The 17,624-nt window shown below is 38.4% G+C and overlaps 1 protein-coding gene across 3 annotated transcripts in view; it reads right to left on the bottom strand.

Moving 5' to 3' along the window:
• FCHO2 (FCH and mu domain containing endocytic adaptor 2) overlaps positions 1-17,005 on the bottom strand; it is an 82,045-nt gene extending 65,040 nt beyond the window's left edge. For all 3 annotated transcript variants that reach the window (XM_027709761.2, XM_027709762.2, XM_039384549.1), the window contains exons 1-5: positions 16,881-17,005; positions 7,622-7,713; positions 2,544-2,618; positions 1,224-1,365; positions 988-1,140 (exon numbers count right to left, since the gene is read on the bottom strand). In XM_027709761.2, the coding sequence (XP_027565562.1) occupies positions 988-1,140; positions 1,224-1,365; positions 2,544-2,618; positions 7,622-7,713; positions 16,881-16,907 (489 nt within the window). In that variant the 5' untranslated portion in view covers positions 16,908-17,005. The remainder of the gene's footprint in view (positions 1-987; positions 1,141-1,223; positions 1,366-2,543; positions 2,619-7,621; positions 7,714-16,880) is intronic.
• Between the last annotated feature and the right edge of the window lie 619 nt (positions 17,006-17,624).

Genomic DNA, 17,624 nt, shown 5'->3' with positions numbered 1-17,624 from the left:
ATAAATACCTGAAGGGAGGGTAACACAGAGGACAAAGTCAGGCTCTTTGCAGTGTTGCACAGTGACAGAACCAGAGGCAACGGGTACTAACAGAAAACACAAGAAGTTCCCTCTGAACCTCAGGAAACACCTTTTTCCTGTGAAGGTGACTGAGCCCTGGCAGAGGCTGCCCAGAGAGACTGTGGAATCTCCATCCTTGGAGACACTAAAAAGCCATTTAGATGTGGTCCTGGGTAACTGGCTTGAGGTAGCCCTGCTTGAGCATGGGGGATAGACAGGATGACTTCCAGAGGTCTCTGCCAACCTCAGACATTTTGTACTTCTCTGAATGGATCAAATCCTGCCATAACCCAAGGGCAGTACTAAATACAACATCAAGATACTCATCCCTTGAATTTCTGGTCCATGAAATTGGAACCTTTTAAATTAGCACTGAAAGTATTGATTACGTTTTTCTTCTCAATGGAACAGACTTCAAATATTCGTGTAATTAGTTACCTTAGCCCATAAAAGGGACAACACAATTACTCCTTAGTTCAGTAACAAGGGCACTGACTATTTGTGTCAATCAAACAAAATTGACATTTTATTTTAGGTAATCTAGTAACTAGTGTATCAGAAGAACTTATGAAGGAAAAAATTAAGTCTAGGGAAAAAATATCCATACGCCACATAAAACTATATAAGGAAATATAATCAAAAATATAATAGATGCTAAAAAAATTATGCGTGATTTCTGTAAAAGCCATTAAACAATACTACCATATAATGCAGGTATGTACAAAATAAAGAATTAGAACTGCAGTGTGATTAGAACAGAGAAGGAAGTAAGAATAAACAAAACATCACTGGGTATTCAAAATATCATGCACATTATAAAAGTCGCAACTACTACTTTTAATTACACTTAACCCTTTCAAAGCATTTTATTAACACAAGGTGAACACATTACTGATTAACAACACAGTTAAAGTAAGACACAGCTACCTTATCAATTTCTCTCTGTGTTGCTCCTTCCTTTTTCAGGCGGTCTTGTTCCACACACTTTGTATTGTAGTTTTCCTTTGATTTCTGCAAGGCCTGAGTGATACTTTGAATATTTTGCACTGCTTCCAAAGTTCCTGAAACATCCTCTTTAGTCTGCCAAATATCACACGGTTGTCAAAAGCAAATCACTTTAATGTTAACAAGTCATTGGACATGCATAAGAGAAAATTAATAACCTTTTTATAAGCTTTGATTTGTTCATCTCCATACTTGTGAACTTCTTTTATTAGTTCTTGTAATCTCCGCACAAGATCCAAATGACAGCTTGCTAGTTTTTCTGTTGAGGTTTTGAAAACATCCCAAACTGGTGCAAATGTCCTAGATTGAGGAAAATAATACTTAATGTTCATCTGGATTTTTTTCTTTTAGTAGGCTTTTTTTTTTAATAGTGCCAAAGGGTAATCAAGAAATTCACAGTTCACTTCAGTTCCTAAAATTGAAACAAACAAACCCCCCAACAACTGCTGTAAATTCATATTAAATATGTTCCAAATGTACTTGGCATCCTATCTACTAATTTTTTATGTTTTCTGTTTTACCCGTATTGACTCTTATTAGTAAAACAAAGCAAAGTTAATTTAATCCTCTCTATTATCAGCACACAATAATACCAAGTGGCAAGATGGTGCAAGAGCAGCTCAAAATAATCTAACATGCAGTAAGTATTTTTATGTATATACTTGAACAGTGAGAACAAATCAGAAATGTATTGGTCAGTTAATTTGTAGTTGTCTTACACCACTGCAGGCGTAAGATGCAGAAAAATATATTGCCAAAGATGGTCTGTTGATCAGTAAAAGGAATTTACTGATCAACAGACTTGAACTGTATGGCATAGGAAGGTGGGATCATTTCTCAGATTGAGATTTCTGTGCTGAATTGACTTCTCTAGATATTCTAAAGATACATTTCTAACTCAATTTCCTGGTTAATGCTGCTAAAAAAAATTAATACTAACCATATCCATTAAAGCACTGGTCTAATCTTTCTGATGAAAAAGCATCCATTAATCATTCCTTTTTTTTATACTCTGTGTATTAAACTTCCATTAAGCTATGGAATGAATCTATGGAAAAGTCTCATTCTGAACATCTCTGAGGACAGATAGCACTCCAACACCAGAAAAAACAGAAACAAATAAATTAACTACCACATTTACAGACCATAAGTTCTCTCTTCAAAATAATTTCCATAGGCTTGAGAACACATAACAGAAGTCATATCTCTGAAAAGAACTGTGCCTTAAGCACAGGGGAACAGGCAGTTTCTCCATGTTTGGGTTTTGGTCTTTTTTTTCATAGTTTTAAAAAACTGTGCTGTCTTAGTTTTTATCATAGCTGCATGATATTTTGCATTGTTACTGAAGAACTAACAATAATTTTTAAATGTGGCAAAGTTATGCTAACCTTCAACATCAGCAATAAAATATTCAGAATCAAACTTGATTCTTAATAGGTATGCAGATATTTATTTCTCTCTTATGTACACTTACTTACCCGAGTTGAGTGTAATTGCTTGCTGATTTGGCTAGTTTTGTCATTGACCTCGAATATGTCTCTTCTATTGTAGCCCTGACAAAGAAAACCATCAAAAGCATAATTGAAATTTTGAAGACATTTGAAGAGAGTTGAATATGCATTCTAAAGGTACAAGACAAAGGACTTTTTACTTTAGCTGAAAATTATTCCATTTTAATGACCCCTCAAAATCTTTACGAAAAATTACATTACTATATTTAAAAAAATAATCTAAGAACCCTGTGACAGAACATTATAGGGAACAGAACAAGTAAAACATAGGAACTGAAGACTTGAAAAATACCATTCCTTCCTTCCTGTTTACTGTTCTCAACTGCTTTTAACATTTTTTAGTAACAGACAGAATGAAGTGTCATAACAATCACCTGTCTAGCACTGTCTAAGCAGGAGAGACTTACACAGCAACAAAATAAAATATATTTGTAATGAAAATATCACAATAAACAAACTGAATGCTTACTGAGCAATCACATTAAACAAAATGAGGTCTTGTCTAGTCTTGTTATGGGGGGTTGTTTATTCCTTTGTTTAAATTCTTTGCATAGTGATATCTGAGTTTGGAAGCCAAATATTATGCAGTGGTAAGTCTTGTGTTCTTCTTTTTATACTTATTTTTAAAGAAGGTTGTCTCAGTACATTCAGATTTATTTTGGAAAATTTCTTCCCTACACAAAGTTTTATTATATTTTCCTTCATTTGAACACATAATTTCACCTATCTTGCAGAGATGCGAAATCCATGGGTCAGCACAGATTTCCTCCTTAGAGCCTCTGCTGGGGCAATTGACATGGAATAACCTATTGCAGGAGTGACCGCGCAAGTCCTTCCTCACCCTCCTATTATTGAAGACACACAGTATTTTCCACCCTAAACCAATATTAATTATGTAGCACCAACTTAGACTTAGAAGCATCCTGTATTTCAGTAAATACTGTAATTGCCTTTTTTTGAAAAGCTTGAAGCAATTTCTTTCCTGCTGCATAATACCTTTACACAGGGAGAAAAGAGAATAAAAAAGGGAAATGAAGAATTCACCCCTCTCTCAAGTTACAGCACGACTATAATCTAAGACAAAGGTTTTTATCTCTCCTGTACAGCAACGCTTTCCAAGCAAAAATAATTGTTTTGTGAAAATATGTAACAAAGTAGCAGTAGTCACCTGAGACAGAGGCATGTATTAAAACCTTCCAAAATAACTATCCTATTAGTTCAAAATCAATTTGGAAAAGGGGATTAAATTGCAATATGGAATAAATAAATTACATTTTAAATATCATCTAGTGTGAAGTTATTCACCACAAAAAAAAAAGGTCAATTAACTTTCAATTAACTTTATCCTACTTCCGCATATGAACATACCTTTGATTAAGTTTAAATTTCCAAGGTTTGGAATTTTTGCTTACTGTACAGCAGCAAGAACATACACACCAAGCAGAGGCAGTGTTTGGGTTTTTTTAATTACCACAATGACTTATTTATCCTCCTTATTTTTTAAATACAAGAATTCTGACCAAAATTCACATCTCTTCCTTGGACCAATTTACAGCATACTTACCTGAGCAATCTTCACAAAACTGGAGTTCTGTCATTTACCACACAACATCAACATACATCCATTATAAACACCAGCCACTAGAAGATGCTGTTATGGACCAGCTGGGAATATATATTTACATTTGTCCTATCAACTGACTTTCCAGAGCACTCTGACGTACAGGTAAAACACTATGAACTCCTTAAATTAAAAAAAATAAACTAATTTTCACCCATTTGAACATCTGTCTTTGTTTGAGACTTGCTTAACATTTAAAAGTTAAATGGGAATATATGCATTGCCAATTTCATCTGATCTAGAAGATTCTTTTTACAATGCTTACAGGCAAGTGGTACAGAAAGACATTAAAAAATCTACTGGAGAAAAGCCAACATATTCCTGTTCCTATTTGGCTCCTAGATGAGCAGAGTGGTTTCTTACATATAAACAGTTTAGATACTAAATACACACAAAAACAAGACAGCTCACCTACAAAAATCTTCCCAGTATTTAAAGGAAAAACACCTCTGTGGGCAGCCCAACCTTCTTATTTTCACTTCCTTAAAACCCCAAATTTTCTACATGCTTTATCAAGAAAGCATAGCCTTTATATTCAAGGCCAGGTTGGATCGGACATGAACAACCTGGTCTAGTGGAAGGTGTCCCTGCCCACAGCAGAGGGGTTGGAATTAGATGATCTTTAAGGTCCCTTCAAACTATTCTGTGATTCTAACAAAAGGTATCTCTCTTTTAGCAGATTGATAACCTGTCCCCCCCAAATACTGAGCAGACTGCCTGCCAGAAAACTCTTTCGATTACATGCTCCTGAACCACAGATCCTACTGCCTTTCAGTTCTTTTAGTACTTGACCAATAACAAATACTCAAGAGCAAAACTGAAAAAGTGAAAATTGAATTGGTATTGACTCACTGAACACAGACAAAGAGGAAAATCTCTGCTCCTTCTAGGGATATCCACTAGGAATAGTAGATAGAGTATAGAAATATTATTACAAATTAATACACTTCAAACACTTTTGTTTTTCTCAGAGAAAACAACTTTACAATCTCAGAATGGTCTTACAGAAATTTTGAGAGAAAATTCTTAAAAAAGAAATCCTTATGCTACTATAATTTTAAAAAGTTATCCAATATCTTATACATTTTTTCCTTTTTTTCATTACTAATCCTGGAGAAAAGGAAAAAGGATGCTTACCTAATTAGGCTACGCACAACTAAGCAGTAGTTTAGTTACTTGTTCTGAACAGTACAAGTAACAGAGATGGGCTTCATATAGACATGTCTCCTTTGTGCCCTAAGCAGTCTGTACATCCAAACACAGTGCCAAGAACATGTAAGTACTCTAACTTGTTAAAAGTATCACCAAAAACTTGGATCTATCTCTACCTGTCCAATAGTTTTCAGTTTTCACTCTCTTATATCTCCACTTACTAAAAAAAAAAAAAACAAAACAAAAAAGCTGGTGTGTCAAAAGGCATGGAAGGACAGATGTGAAGTTCAAATTTATATAAGTTTAGTTTTCACAGTGAAGGGTTCAGAAAATCAGGTACACAAAAGTCAGAGCATAAAAATAAGAGTATAAAATCTCAGCGACTCCTAATAAATGTTGCCCATCCACTTAACATATTTCTAGCAGAAAACAGTACTGTAAAACAATATTTAGACTGTAATCTGCAAAACAAGGAGGGGAGCAGATAATTGTGTGCAACATCTCAATTTCTTTGCAATAAACAAATATGCAAAATAGATCATGGACAAGACAACTGGACCATTGTAAAATACTGCTGAAATACTGTGCAATCAAATTTCTTTTTGAGAACAAGAATTTGACTCATGTGAAAAAATGTGTCCTACTCAACTATTTTAATCTCCCAGGATGTTGACTGACATCCCACAATAACTTCACAATGGCAGCAAAGGGCTTCACTGCCTAGATGTGTCTCCTAAAAGGTTTTAGTATAGTGAGGACACCAAATTTTGACGCGTCTCCATTTCTCTGAAACTAAACTGTATCCCACAAACTACTGGTAGCTTAGGCTGTGACTGATCAGTGATTCATCCTCTCACTTGAAAAGAAGTATCTATTCATTACTCAACTGTTTTTTTCTAATTGCAGCCTGGCACACTCAGATGTGGCAGTAAAAGAGGGTTGAAGAATACTCCATGGAGGTTTAATATCCTGATGGGAGAAGGTCATTGGAAAGGACTAAACTTAGTGCTTATGGTCTGCATCACTGACAGATGTTTTCCAATCCCAGGGAGTCGCTCTTAAGGAACTATACTGCAGTCTTATCAAATAAATTCCAGGGTAGCACTAAAATTCTAGCGAATCTCAGTGAGTTAATGCGAACTGAATTTTTTTAACAAATCTTACAAAAAATGCTGTAAGATGGCTGCATATCTTTTTGGCACATCCTGATCCATGCATAGGAAAAAACATTTCTTGACTTCTCACTGAAGGATAATGTATTCCTACATAGTCATTACTCTTCAGAAGTTATTTAAATGCATGCTTAAATGAGGAAAAAAAAATTTTCCCCTTCTTGACAAACCACAAGAACTAATTAGCAGAAACTTGGGCCAAAATGTTTACTATGTGCAAGTTTGTGAAGCGTTAAGCATTTCATACTACTTGTGAACAATGTGATATCCGTCTGCTCAATCCAACAGAGGATTTCACTGGAATCCTGTGTGGCTTCATAATGCATTCTCTGAAATCAGGGCTTCTTAAAACACAAGATTACTTGGGCTGTGCCCTCCTCAGTCAGACCCTTGCGAGTATTTTCCATGTGTTATCTAGTGTCCGTAACTGAACGAAGACAAAATCCTGAAGCAAACATACAATTTCCTTCAGAAAGGAAATTCTTTTGTTCAGCACAGCAGAAGCACTCTTCTTTCAAAAAGAACTAAAAAAAGCACTGTTTTGGAACTTGTCACATTTTCAGATTTCAGTCTTGTTCCTTCCATTTCAGAGAAGAACCTGTGTTATTTTCTGCATGCTATTTTCCTGTCCCTACATATCACTCTCTTTTCTTTAACAAACCTATTCTCTCAATATCTGAAAGTATAATTTTTTAAAGATTATACTAGCAGTTGCTATAATTCTGCATCTCTAATCAAAACCTCTGTAAAATTGATAATTTTTGCAACTTTAAATTATCTTTTTTCTTCCAAACAGGATGAAAAATTTCAAATAACTTAAATAAATTGCTGGACAGCTAATGTGACACTTCTAGACTTTTACTCTAGTTTTTTTAATGAAACCTGAAAAATTAGAAGGTTGTTATAAACTGGTGCTTAACTGGTCTCTATTCAGTTCTAAGTGAATGGAATAAATATAGATATTCCTGTAGGATATAAGAGATGTATTAAAATTATAATTGATTTTCACATATTTTGCACATTACTGTTAAAACACAATGATAAATAGAAACCACGAACATTATATTAAAAACCTGGCATTACCAAGGATGAATACTTACCTTTCTCTTATAAAGTCTGCTAAGTCTTTTGTGGACAAATGTCCGTGTTTCATGTTATGATAGAGGACATCAAAGCCATTGTTCCTTTCTCCCTAAAGATAAATAGAAAGCAGAACTATGAAACACAACGTGTTTGAACTTACGCATTTTAATAACTGCTCAAGTTTCATCAAGTGAATTATTTCTAATGCTTCAGCTTTTTAAAAACTGCTGTTAGTTCCCACTAATCCCATAAATGTAAGCCAAACTAAAATCACCTCACAGCTACTACTACCCATCTATCACATATTTGTAGACTATATCACAAGTATCGAGGCCATGTTGATGAGAACACAGCTGCACTGGGCAGGGCACATCTCAGGGATGAAGGACCACCGCCTTCCTAAGATTGTTCTCTATGGTGAACTTGCCACCGGCTGCCGCAAGAGAGGAGCCCCAAAGAGAAGATACAAGGACTCCCTGAAACAACATCTCAGCCTTGGCCATATTGATCACCATAACTGGTCTACTCTGGCCTCCAGTCGGGAGGTCTGGAGACACACCATCTATAACGCAGCTGATGCTTTTGAGAAAGCACGCAGGATCACTCTTGAGGGGAAAAGACAACGCAGAAAGAATCGTGCCTTGCAGAATATACCACCTAAGGAGTCTTTCTGCTGTGCCTTTTGCAATCGGATGTGCCTGTCTCATATTGGCCTTTTTAGCCACCAACGCTCTTGCAACAAATGTGGGTAGAGCCCTTCCCAAATCTTCGTTCGTGAAGCCCAGCCATGATGATGATATTCAAAGCCATTTCTTTTGTAGATTTCTAGCAATCTTGTATTCTTTCACTAAGTACTGTACTATCTCTTCATTCTTTTATATCTTCCATTATTTTCCATGAACTGAAATTCACACTTAGAGACCACTAGATATCCTGTTTCCCCAATACATCACACTTCATTTATCTTCCTCTGCTTTTTATAAAAAAAAATCACTAATCTCTTCCTTCTAACAAAAAGCTTTTCTTTTTCTGTTCTTAAGTTTTAAAACATTTTCCCTCGAGTAAAGCATACGTCAGTAATAAAAGTGAGACACTGCCCTAAACACTGATTAATAAACTCAGTCAGATTATGACCTCTGGCACTATGGTGAATTCCACCTGACAGGAGAATGCAACAATAGAAATGAGAGGAAGGAGACGCAAGACACGGCATAATAGCACTGCTACTATAAAAGTTTTCCTGTCAAACTATCCATTCCCCTCCTCTCTTCCAGAAGGTTCAGATCTATAATGCTGCTCCTACAAAAGATACAAGAAGCATGCTGTAATGAAAACTGCATGCGTGTTCCGAGTGGAAGGGAAAGAAGACTGGGATGGGATAGGATGGAATGGAATAGATTATTTCAGCTGGAAGAGATCTACAGTCATCATCTCACCCAACCGAGGCTGACCACCTCGGAGCTGACCCGAAGTTAAATCATGTTGTTAAGGGCATAGTCCAAATGCCCCTTTAAAGACTGACAGGCTCAAGGCATTGACCACCCTCTCTAGCAACCCTGTTCCAGTTTTTGATTACCCTCTCAGAGTAAAGGAATGCTTCCTAATGTCCAATCTGAATCTTCCCTGGCACAGTTTTCAACCACTCCTATGCATCCCTATCACTGGATTCCAGGGAGAAGAGACGATCATGTCTCTCCCCACTTCCTCTGCTCAGGAAGCTGTAGAAAGCAATGAGGTCACCCTCAGCCTCCTTTTTTTCCCAAACTACACAAGTCCAAAGTCCATAGTAGTTCCTCGCAGGACATGCCTTCCAGCCCTCTTACCAGCCTTGTTGCTCTCCTCCGGATGCATCTAAGTACTTTCACATCCTTAAAATCCTGGACTTTTCACAAAGGCAGCTCTATATTGTCAGGGAGAGGAGCCTGAGAATTTGGTCATATACCCTTCCAAACATTTCTGTCTGTTCAGTTCTGCAAAAATTTGTTTGTGCAGCCAAAGGCAAACCTGATAAGGGAAATTATACAGCTGAAAAATAAAGCTGGCAAATAAAAACAAGGAGCACTGATCCAGATCACTACAAGGACACGAACAAGCTGCATTGCTCAGCCAAAGAGGCGGGAGCAAGGAGAAGGCGGCATGCAGGAATCTGCCATTTCAATAAGTAGAAGCAGTCTAGAAGAACTTCACAGCAGCCATGGTATTAAGTCCACTTCTGTGAAGCTGCAAATTGCCTTAAAGGATACCATACACAGACATATAAATTTACAAATAACAGATAACTGAAGGCAATTTGATTCAGATTACTAGCCAGGATTATTTGCTTTACTTCTTCCAAGCACTGGGGAAAGCAAAACCAAACAAAGAGAAAAAAAGTCCTATAAAATCACAGTTCCTAGGATTGCAGTAAGTTGTAACCTGAAAAAGTGCATCAAAATTCAAATCAGCTTGGTGTGAGTGTAATTACAGACTGTAAAAAGTACAAGCAGTATAAACAGAACACATTAAATAGAGCAAACTCTAAAAGGACTATCTACAGAGTAAGACTTTACCAAGACTGAAAAATAAAAGTATAAGAACACCAACTAGTAGAAAATGTAATTTCTTTTTAAATGTTGTTTTACTCTTTGAAGTACCAGTTTAAATAGTTTCACTCCCCTTTCACTCCTATCTAAACACTTTTTCTTGTCGTTTGAAGCCCACAATAACTTTGAATACTGGTACACTAACTTATTAACTTCATGCAGTTAATCAATATAAACCCTGAATGCCACTGCACTATAATTAAGACTTCACCAATGCTTTCAATTAGAATACAGAATATAATTCTTATTAAACTACTCCAAAGTTATTACTGTGCTGAAATTTAGAGATAAGCATTTACAAGTAATTATTAGGCATTTCTTCCGGAAAAACTAATAAAATTCTCCTTTATGAAATGTTCTTTCCTGTAAAGTGTTTATTCTTTCTAAACCAACACGGTCAAAATGCACTGAACATAGGCCACTTCTCAACTTTTTGAGAAGGTCCCATTAGGGCCTTTTCTACACTGGAGCTCCATAAATTTCCCGTCACTTCAGAAATGCAGGAAGGGTAGCTTAGCCATGACCCAGTCTCTGGCTGCAGCCCTTCTGATAAACTGTCAGAAATGTAACTGTGCAAATCTTCAGAGAATGGAACGAACCAAAACAACCAATTGCCATCATTATCTTGTTCCCAAACTGTAACTGAAGGTTACTGCAAAGGAAGTAATTTTTCCACTTCAATTAGGTTTTTTAATCAGTCCTGCTCTTGTTCCTGACTTCACATAAAATAGTAGAAAGCATGACAGAGAATCAGAACAGATACTGTTCTTAATTAAAATAAGTCCTTTGAAAGCCATATTCCTTATACGTTATCAATAGTTATCAGAGCTTAAGAGTCTATGTGCAAAATACATTAAAGTTTCAACAAAACACCAAGCTGAGAGCAGGCACCCAGATTTGAGGGCTCATGGGGTTTAAGCCTGGCACAACTAAAAGACATAGCTTCACATATAATGTGAAGTACAACCTATCTGACCAATATCAGGCTCTACCTAAAAGCATAAACATCTAGACTTCAAAACTCTTTTACATGATCAACAGTTCTGATGACAATGTTACTCATGTTTGGAGACACCTGTACCTAAGCCAAATTAAGTACAGTATCTCATGCAGAGAGCAGATATTTTTCTGCTTTAGGAAAAGCTATACAACATATTCACAGTTTCTCCACTCAGTAGTTATGTTTGTGAAGAGCAGCAACTAGAGTTATTTTGTATTTAACATTTATATTGTATATGTGGTGGCTAAGATGAAAAGTTGTTCAATTTACAAAAGCCAACTATGTATTCTCTTGCATACACACAGTCCATAAACACTGTGTTTTGGTTGTTTTTCCTCAACAGTTCACCTCCCCACACGTACTGCACAGAATTCTGTCCATGGAAGTTGTGTGCCTAGACACTTCTTCTTCATTGGGTGTTTCTACCTGCTCTTTTCTAGGGGCAACAGTACAGCTGTGATCACTAAAAGACCAGTACTGGCCTACTTAAAAATAAATTAATGCAGCACATAGTAGAAGGAACTGGTGAAACCTTCCACTCCCATTCAGAAGCAGCTACCATCCACTGCTATAACAGATAGACAGCGAAGTCAGATGAATGTTCTTCTACAAGCTGCATATCAAAGAAAGAGGATTCTCTGTTGTCATGAACAACATCAGGTTCTATGTAACAGACTTCTAGATCAGTTTGACAGACCATTCTGAGTGTCATTCTGCAGGTAAACCACCATCTGGTGAGGATGATCCTGTCATTACTCAACAGAAAACAACTGTAAAACTGTGTATGAGAATGCAAAATAAGTGGTCCCCTCTCCATATAGGCAACATTTAATTGCTCTGAAGTTCATTAGCAGTTTTCTCCTTCTTTCCCAGAGCTAACAAAACCTCTTTGGAAGCTGGTGTTCTTGTTGAGGTTTCCTATTATATCCTGCTGTAAGAAAGCTCTTTTGTATCTACAGCACAGGTGTCCCCCGACAGCAGTCCGTAGGAGGAAACAGAACTCCAAATGCAAGTAAACACCTCACTTAAATAAGCCTACAATGAAGCACTACTGACCAACCTGGCACACAAAACAAATTAAAGTTACAGAAAGCAAGGGCAAGCAGTCCTTCCATTTCCCTTCATCAAGAACTAGTTGCAATGATTTCCTCATGGAAATGAAAGTAGCCCTGTCAGCAAATGTGAACTCAGAAACCAGCATTTCCATGGCTTGTGCACAACAGGAAACAGATTACAGGAACTGTGTTCCACCGAACTACTTGAAATAATTTTAAAAGTTTTAAGACTATGTTTGTTTGTTGCAATAAAAGTGATTCTGAATTTAAAATCTACATTTAGTAAAGTAGCCAGAAATTTCTGGGCAATCTGCAGTAGCATTTATTTCCTATATTTCTAATCAAATTGAGTGCAAGCACTATCTCCTCTGGATCAAAACTATTCAACATTAACATCTATTAGTGTAAAAAGCTTATATTCTGTTAAAAGCACTTTCTATTTACCCAGTTCCTCCGGGGGTGACCCTAAAGTTCCCATTACTGATTAGATACTGAATTCAGGGATATGTAAACTCATGTTAGATACTCTGAAAAACACTGTTGTCATTTTTTTTAGACTGTGACTCCTTGTTGCAGTTTCAAATCAGTAACATGTGTTTCATGCTTTCTACCTAGATAATGATTTATTTGGCCCTGCATAGAGAAAACATTCCTGTGTTTAATCTTACGTGTGTTACACTTTTGAAAGCTATCTATTAGTAAATTTCAAATTGTGAGTGTCTGAAAAAGCTGTAAAAAACCTTGGAATACTGAAAAAAAGCAATCACCTGATGCTTACAGATGCAACATATCTTCTTTAGTTCTGGAAGTTTTGAGAAGATTGAATACAAAAGCAACCTGGCAATTTCACTTTCCTTCTTCCAGCTTCAATATATTAAATAAAGATCAGCTCCAGAGAAGCTGTACACATATGAGGAAGGACAGATATTTTTCTCCATAAACAGACAACTAAAAATATTTTCTAACAAATAGATGGAAAGATGGTAACTCATGCTAGATGCACACATGCACAGGAAGGAGACTAAGCAAATATTGCACAACAGCTCAGAGCATCCAGTTGTATGCCAAGCAGGAGAGTAATGCTGTGTAAACATATGAATGGAACTACAGATGTCAGCATGACAAGTCTCGGTGTCACTCATATACTCACATGTTTGTAGGAAAATACATTTTACCCTTAATAGAGCAAGTCTTTTTGCAAAGCTAGGATTATTAAACCTAGATACTGCCAGCCATGTTACAAAAGCTCCTGAAAAAAATGAATCCTCCACACAGCTATTCTTAAAAGTTACAAGTAACATAACCAATTCAAAAAATAAAAGAAATTCATCTAAGCCAATATGAACACACATTTTTATATCCCAGGACTTCCAGAGTTACCAAGCACAGAATTACGCAGAAATCAGTTTCAACTACACACAGAACTTCCAACAGTTTAATCAAATTAATTTTAAACTATTCATAAACAAACACTGACTGGTTTGGAAGGGGCTTATTTTTCTGACTTGTTAATAGTAATTCTATTAAACTATGTCAAAAGCATCATCTGCACCAGTCAGTTTAAATACAATGTCAAAACTTAAGCAATATTTTCTGTTAAGGAAACAGTAAGTCAACAATAAAGAACACTTTCTATTCTACAATACCAGTCTGAGTGTACTCAAAGCGACAAAATGCAGCTATGTTTAATGGAAACAGCTTATAATGGTGTTACCTTGAAGGTACAATATTGTTTTGATTCAGCACATACATAGCAGCAAGCACACAATGTTTTATGACAACATCCTAATTAGGAATTGGGAATGTTTGGCCACGTGACTTGTATGCCTAAAATTCAGTCATAAGAGCCAAAGCATTTATATCCTGTACTACTAGTTCATAACTTTTGATACCCAAAAATACCCTCCCAACTTTGAAAACCGCTGCTTTAGACTGCTGCGCTCCTGTAGCAGACTTCTGCATTTTTCAAGTGATAGTAAAATTTTTCAAGAGACAGTACAGGCCTCTGTACTTCAGAGTCTTATCTATCAAGGACCTCTTACCAAAACCCCTTGCCAAGAGATGGTAGGCCCATAAAACATTCAATTTTCTTACAATCCTCTAACAACAGCACATGTAACTATTCAGACACTTCTAAAAGCAATGCAAGAGGGAAACCTCATAAGCTTGAAGACTGTTACAACAAAGAAGGTAAGATTTGTTTTGTTTACACGAGTACTTTTAGCAAGACAACAGCTTAATTAGTATGTAAGGAATTGATACATTCACATATTTGTCCCTCTCCTTTTCTGAAGAAATCATTTAAGACAGTCAAGTCTCTGATGTCTTTTCCTATCAGCTACAGCAAATTACCAAATCAAGGGAAAGCACCATACAGCTCAAGATCCAGACTTCCATTTCCAATGAACAATTTCAGCTGCAAACTGCTGACAGCATGCATGTCAAATATTAATTATGTTTTGGATTCATTTTCACATCAGTACTTAAAAAAGCCTAATTATTCGATTTCATAGGTGACGTAAATATTTTACCTGGTGTTACTTCGAAGGGTAAGGCAAAGGCAAGAAATAAAAGACAATTCTTCATAAGTTCTACACACTACCACGTTCCTTTCTCCTTACACATTTCTCTTCATTTTAATCATCTAGAATTTTTAGTTATTATGCATTCAGTGCATTTTAACATTCTTATTTCCATCTTAACTTTCTCACCACAATTCAAAGCCTATAGAGACTGTGTACCAAGTCTTTCAAAGCACAGCAGTAGCAATACTGAACAATAACCTATTACGAAAAGTTAGCAGAAATGGAGAAGCCTTATGATTCAAAATGCACAAACTTCTAATTTACGCCTAGTTTTGCTGATATATAGAAACTCAATACTTTAAGACTTTACAAATCCATCACTACAGTTAATCTTGAAAGACACTTACCCACAAGAGTAAAGAAGGAATATTACCCGTTCCTTTTAATTTTACTTCTACACAAAAGAAAACCCTGCTCAGGTATTACAAAAGTTTCTTGGTTAAGTTTTGCAAGTTAAGATCCTGTCTAATGTCTTGGTTGTCACTGCAATACAAACAAGTACACGTCTTGTTCTACCTTATGTCATTTTTGGAAGCAGGAAAAAAATCTGCAGTAATAGAAGAAATTTCCCTTCTCCTGGCACACATTGATGACCCACGCTAGGAGTTTTACTAACAGAGCTAAAAGGCAGAGACTTTGCAGAGCAGAAAGAGAGGATGGGAATTTTGGGTAGATGTCTACTACCTCATATTTGCCAATAGGATTTCTGAAGACACAGACAGGGAAACAGAACATATGGGAATGGCCCGCTGTCTTTAACGATTTAACAAAATTACTAACTAATTAACAAAATAAAATACAATTGATCAGACAAATAGTTAAATGAACGTACCATAGTACTTAACATAGTTTAATAGAAAAGTGTTTGATTTCCATTGCTATAGCTGAATAAACAACTCCTATTTTACTTTGATCTTAGGTGGAAATAGTAACTTTTCCAATGAAAATGCATCTTCTTATATAAATTTTCTTTTTAGGAAAGATAAAAATTTTTCACATTAGTTTAATACTGATCTCCCACACTGAGGCTTCAAATTAAACAGATTTTGTAAACCAAGAGAGCAAATCTAACATTTTCTTTCAATAAATTTTAATAGTATGTTGAGAGCAAAACGTAAGGAGTCAAAACTAAATACAAAGCTGCAAATAAAACACAGATTTGAACTATACCCTATATTCAAGAATAGTGTATTATAATTGTGAAAATAGTTTTCCCTAAACTTTAACTGTTGCTTACACTGAAGAAACAAACATGTAAAAGATATTTTTCTGTCACTTCAGTCTCAACAAATAACAATTTTTAAGTTTCCCTTATTAGTTGGTAGAGAGGCACACTAAAAAAAAACCAAACATGTAAAGAAATACAACTTTGTAAACCCATAGTTTAGCTTTTCATCCATATGTATCTACCCACTTAAAAACACGCATATTTCCGCAGAGATGACTTATAAAATCGTCCGGAGCCAACGGGAAAGCCTGTTGTTTCCCTGGACGGCTGGTGCTCGGGCTATAGCTCCTCACGGGCAAAGGAGACGAGCGACGGGTCTACAAGCGCGGAGCGTCGAGGGGCGGCTCTGCCTTGGCACGGCACAAACGCGAAGCTGCTACAGCCAGTGCTGCTCCCCCGCACAGCAGAGACCGTGACAGCCCAGGGCACACCCAGGCACCGCCGTGCCCGCCAGAAACAGACCCCCGAGCACACGGTCGCGTCTGCGCATCCCTCGGCCCAGCGCCCCGCGGCGACCACCCATCCCATCCCGCCCCTCTCCCCGCCGTCTCTCCGTAGCGGAGCCCGAGCACGGCGGCGGGGCAGTGGCGGCGGTGCCCTTGCCCTGCCGCGGGCTCCAGGTCCTCCTATGCCGCACGGCCCTGCCCGGGCGCGGCGGGTGCAGGGGGCGGCGGACATGAGCCCCTCGCCGCCAGGCCCTGGCCCAGTCCCGGGGGGTGGCGTAAGAGCCGAGGCTGGTCCCGCAGGGGGGACCGCGGCTGCCCCGCGCCGCGCCCTGCCCGTTCCGCCCGCGGCGCGGCGGCACCGGCCCGCGGCGCCGACCTACCCAGAAGCTCTCCACGAAGTACGCCATCCCTCCTCCTTCGCCGCCCCGGCAACACCGGCGAGCCCGGCCGTGGCCGCCGCAGCCGCCGAAGGAAACGGGCGCCGCCGCCGCGCTCCGCTCTTCCCGTGACGGAGCCGCCGCCGCTCCCGGCCCGCCCCAGCCCCGCGCCTGCGCCCCGCCGCCGCCGCTCCTGCGCAGGCGCGGCCGCTCCGGCAGCCAGAAACACGGGGCGCCATCTCGGGAGGGTGGCGGTTTGAGGTGCCGGCCTGCAGCAACACGGACACAGCTGTAGAGGGCAGGCTCGGAAACCTCCAGCAACCCCCCCCCCCCCCCCAACACGTATGGAGTAACCACTAGGGAACGGCTACACTGAGTGCCACGGTGCACGGAGGAGAGGAGACTCTCCTGTTTGAAGGTTCTTCACCCAGAGGGTGGTTGGGCGCTGGAACAGGCTCCCCAGGGAAGTGGTCACAGCACCAAGCCTGACAGAGTTCAAGAAGCTTTTGAACAATGCTCTCAGGTACATGATGTGATTCTTGGGGATGTCCTTTTCAGGGATAAGAGTTGGACTTGGTGATTCTTGTGGGTCCCTTTCAAACTCAGAATGTTCTGTGATTCAGTGAAGTGGCTTCACAGCCAAGCCTTGTTCCAGCCAAGAAGGGTAAGGTCCTTCAAAGCAGGTGATGATGACTAGTCCTGCAGGGAATGTTACTGATAAAGCATAGTGTACCCTCCTAACTGCAT

This window comes from Pipra filicauda, unplaced genomic scaffold, assembly GCF_003945595.2.
Source record: "Pipra filicauda isolate LSUMZ 115617 unplaced genomic scaffold, ASM394559v2 scaffold35_size7292922_pilon, whole genome shotgun sequence".
NCBI classification, from domain to species: Eukaryota; Metazoa; Chordata; class Aves; order Passeriformes; family Pipridae; genus Pipra; species Pipra filicauda.
Note: the sequence above shows the minus strand (reverse complement) of the source record. Positions and strands in the feature narration are given on the sequence as shown.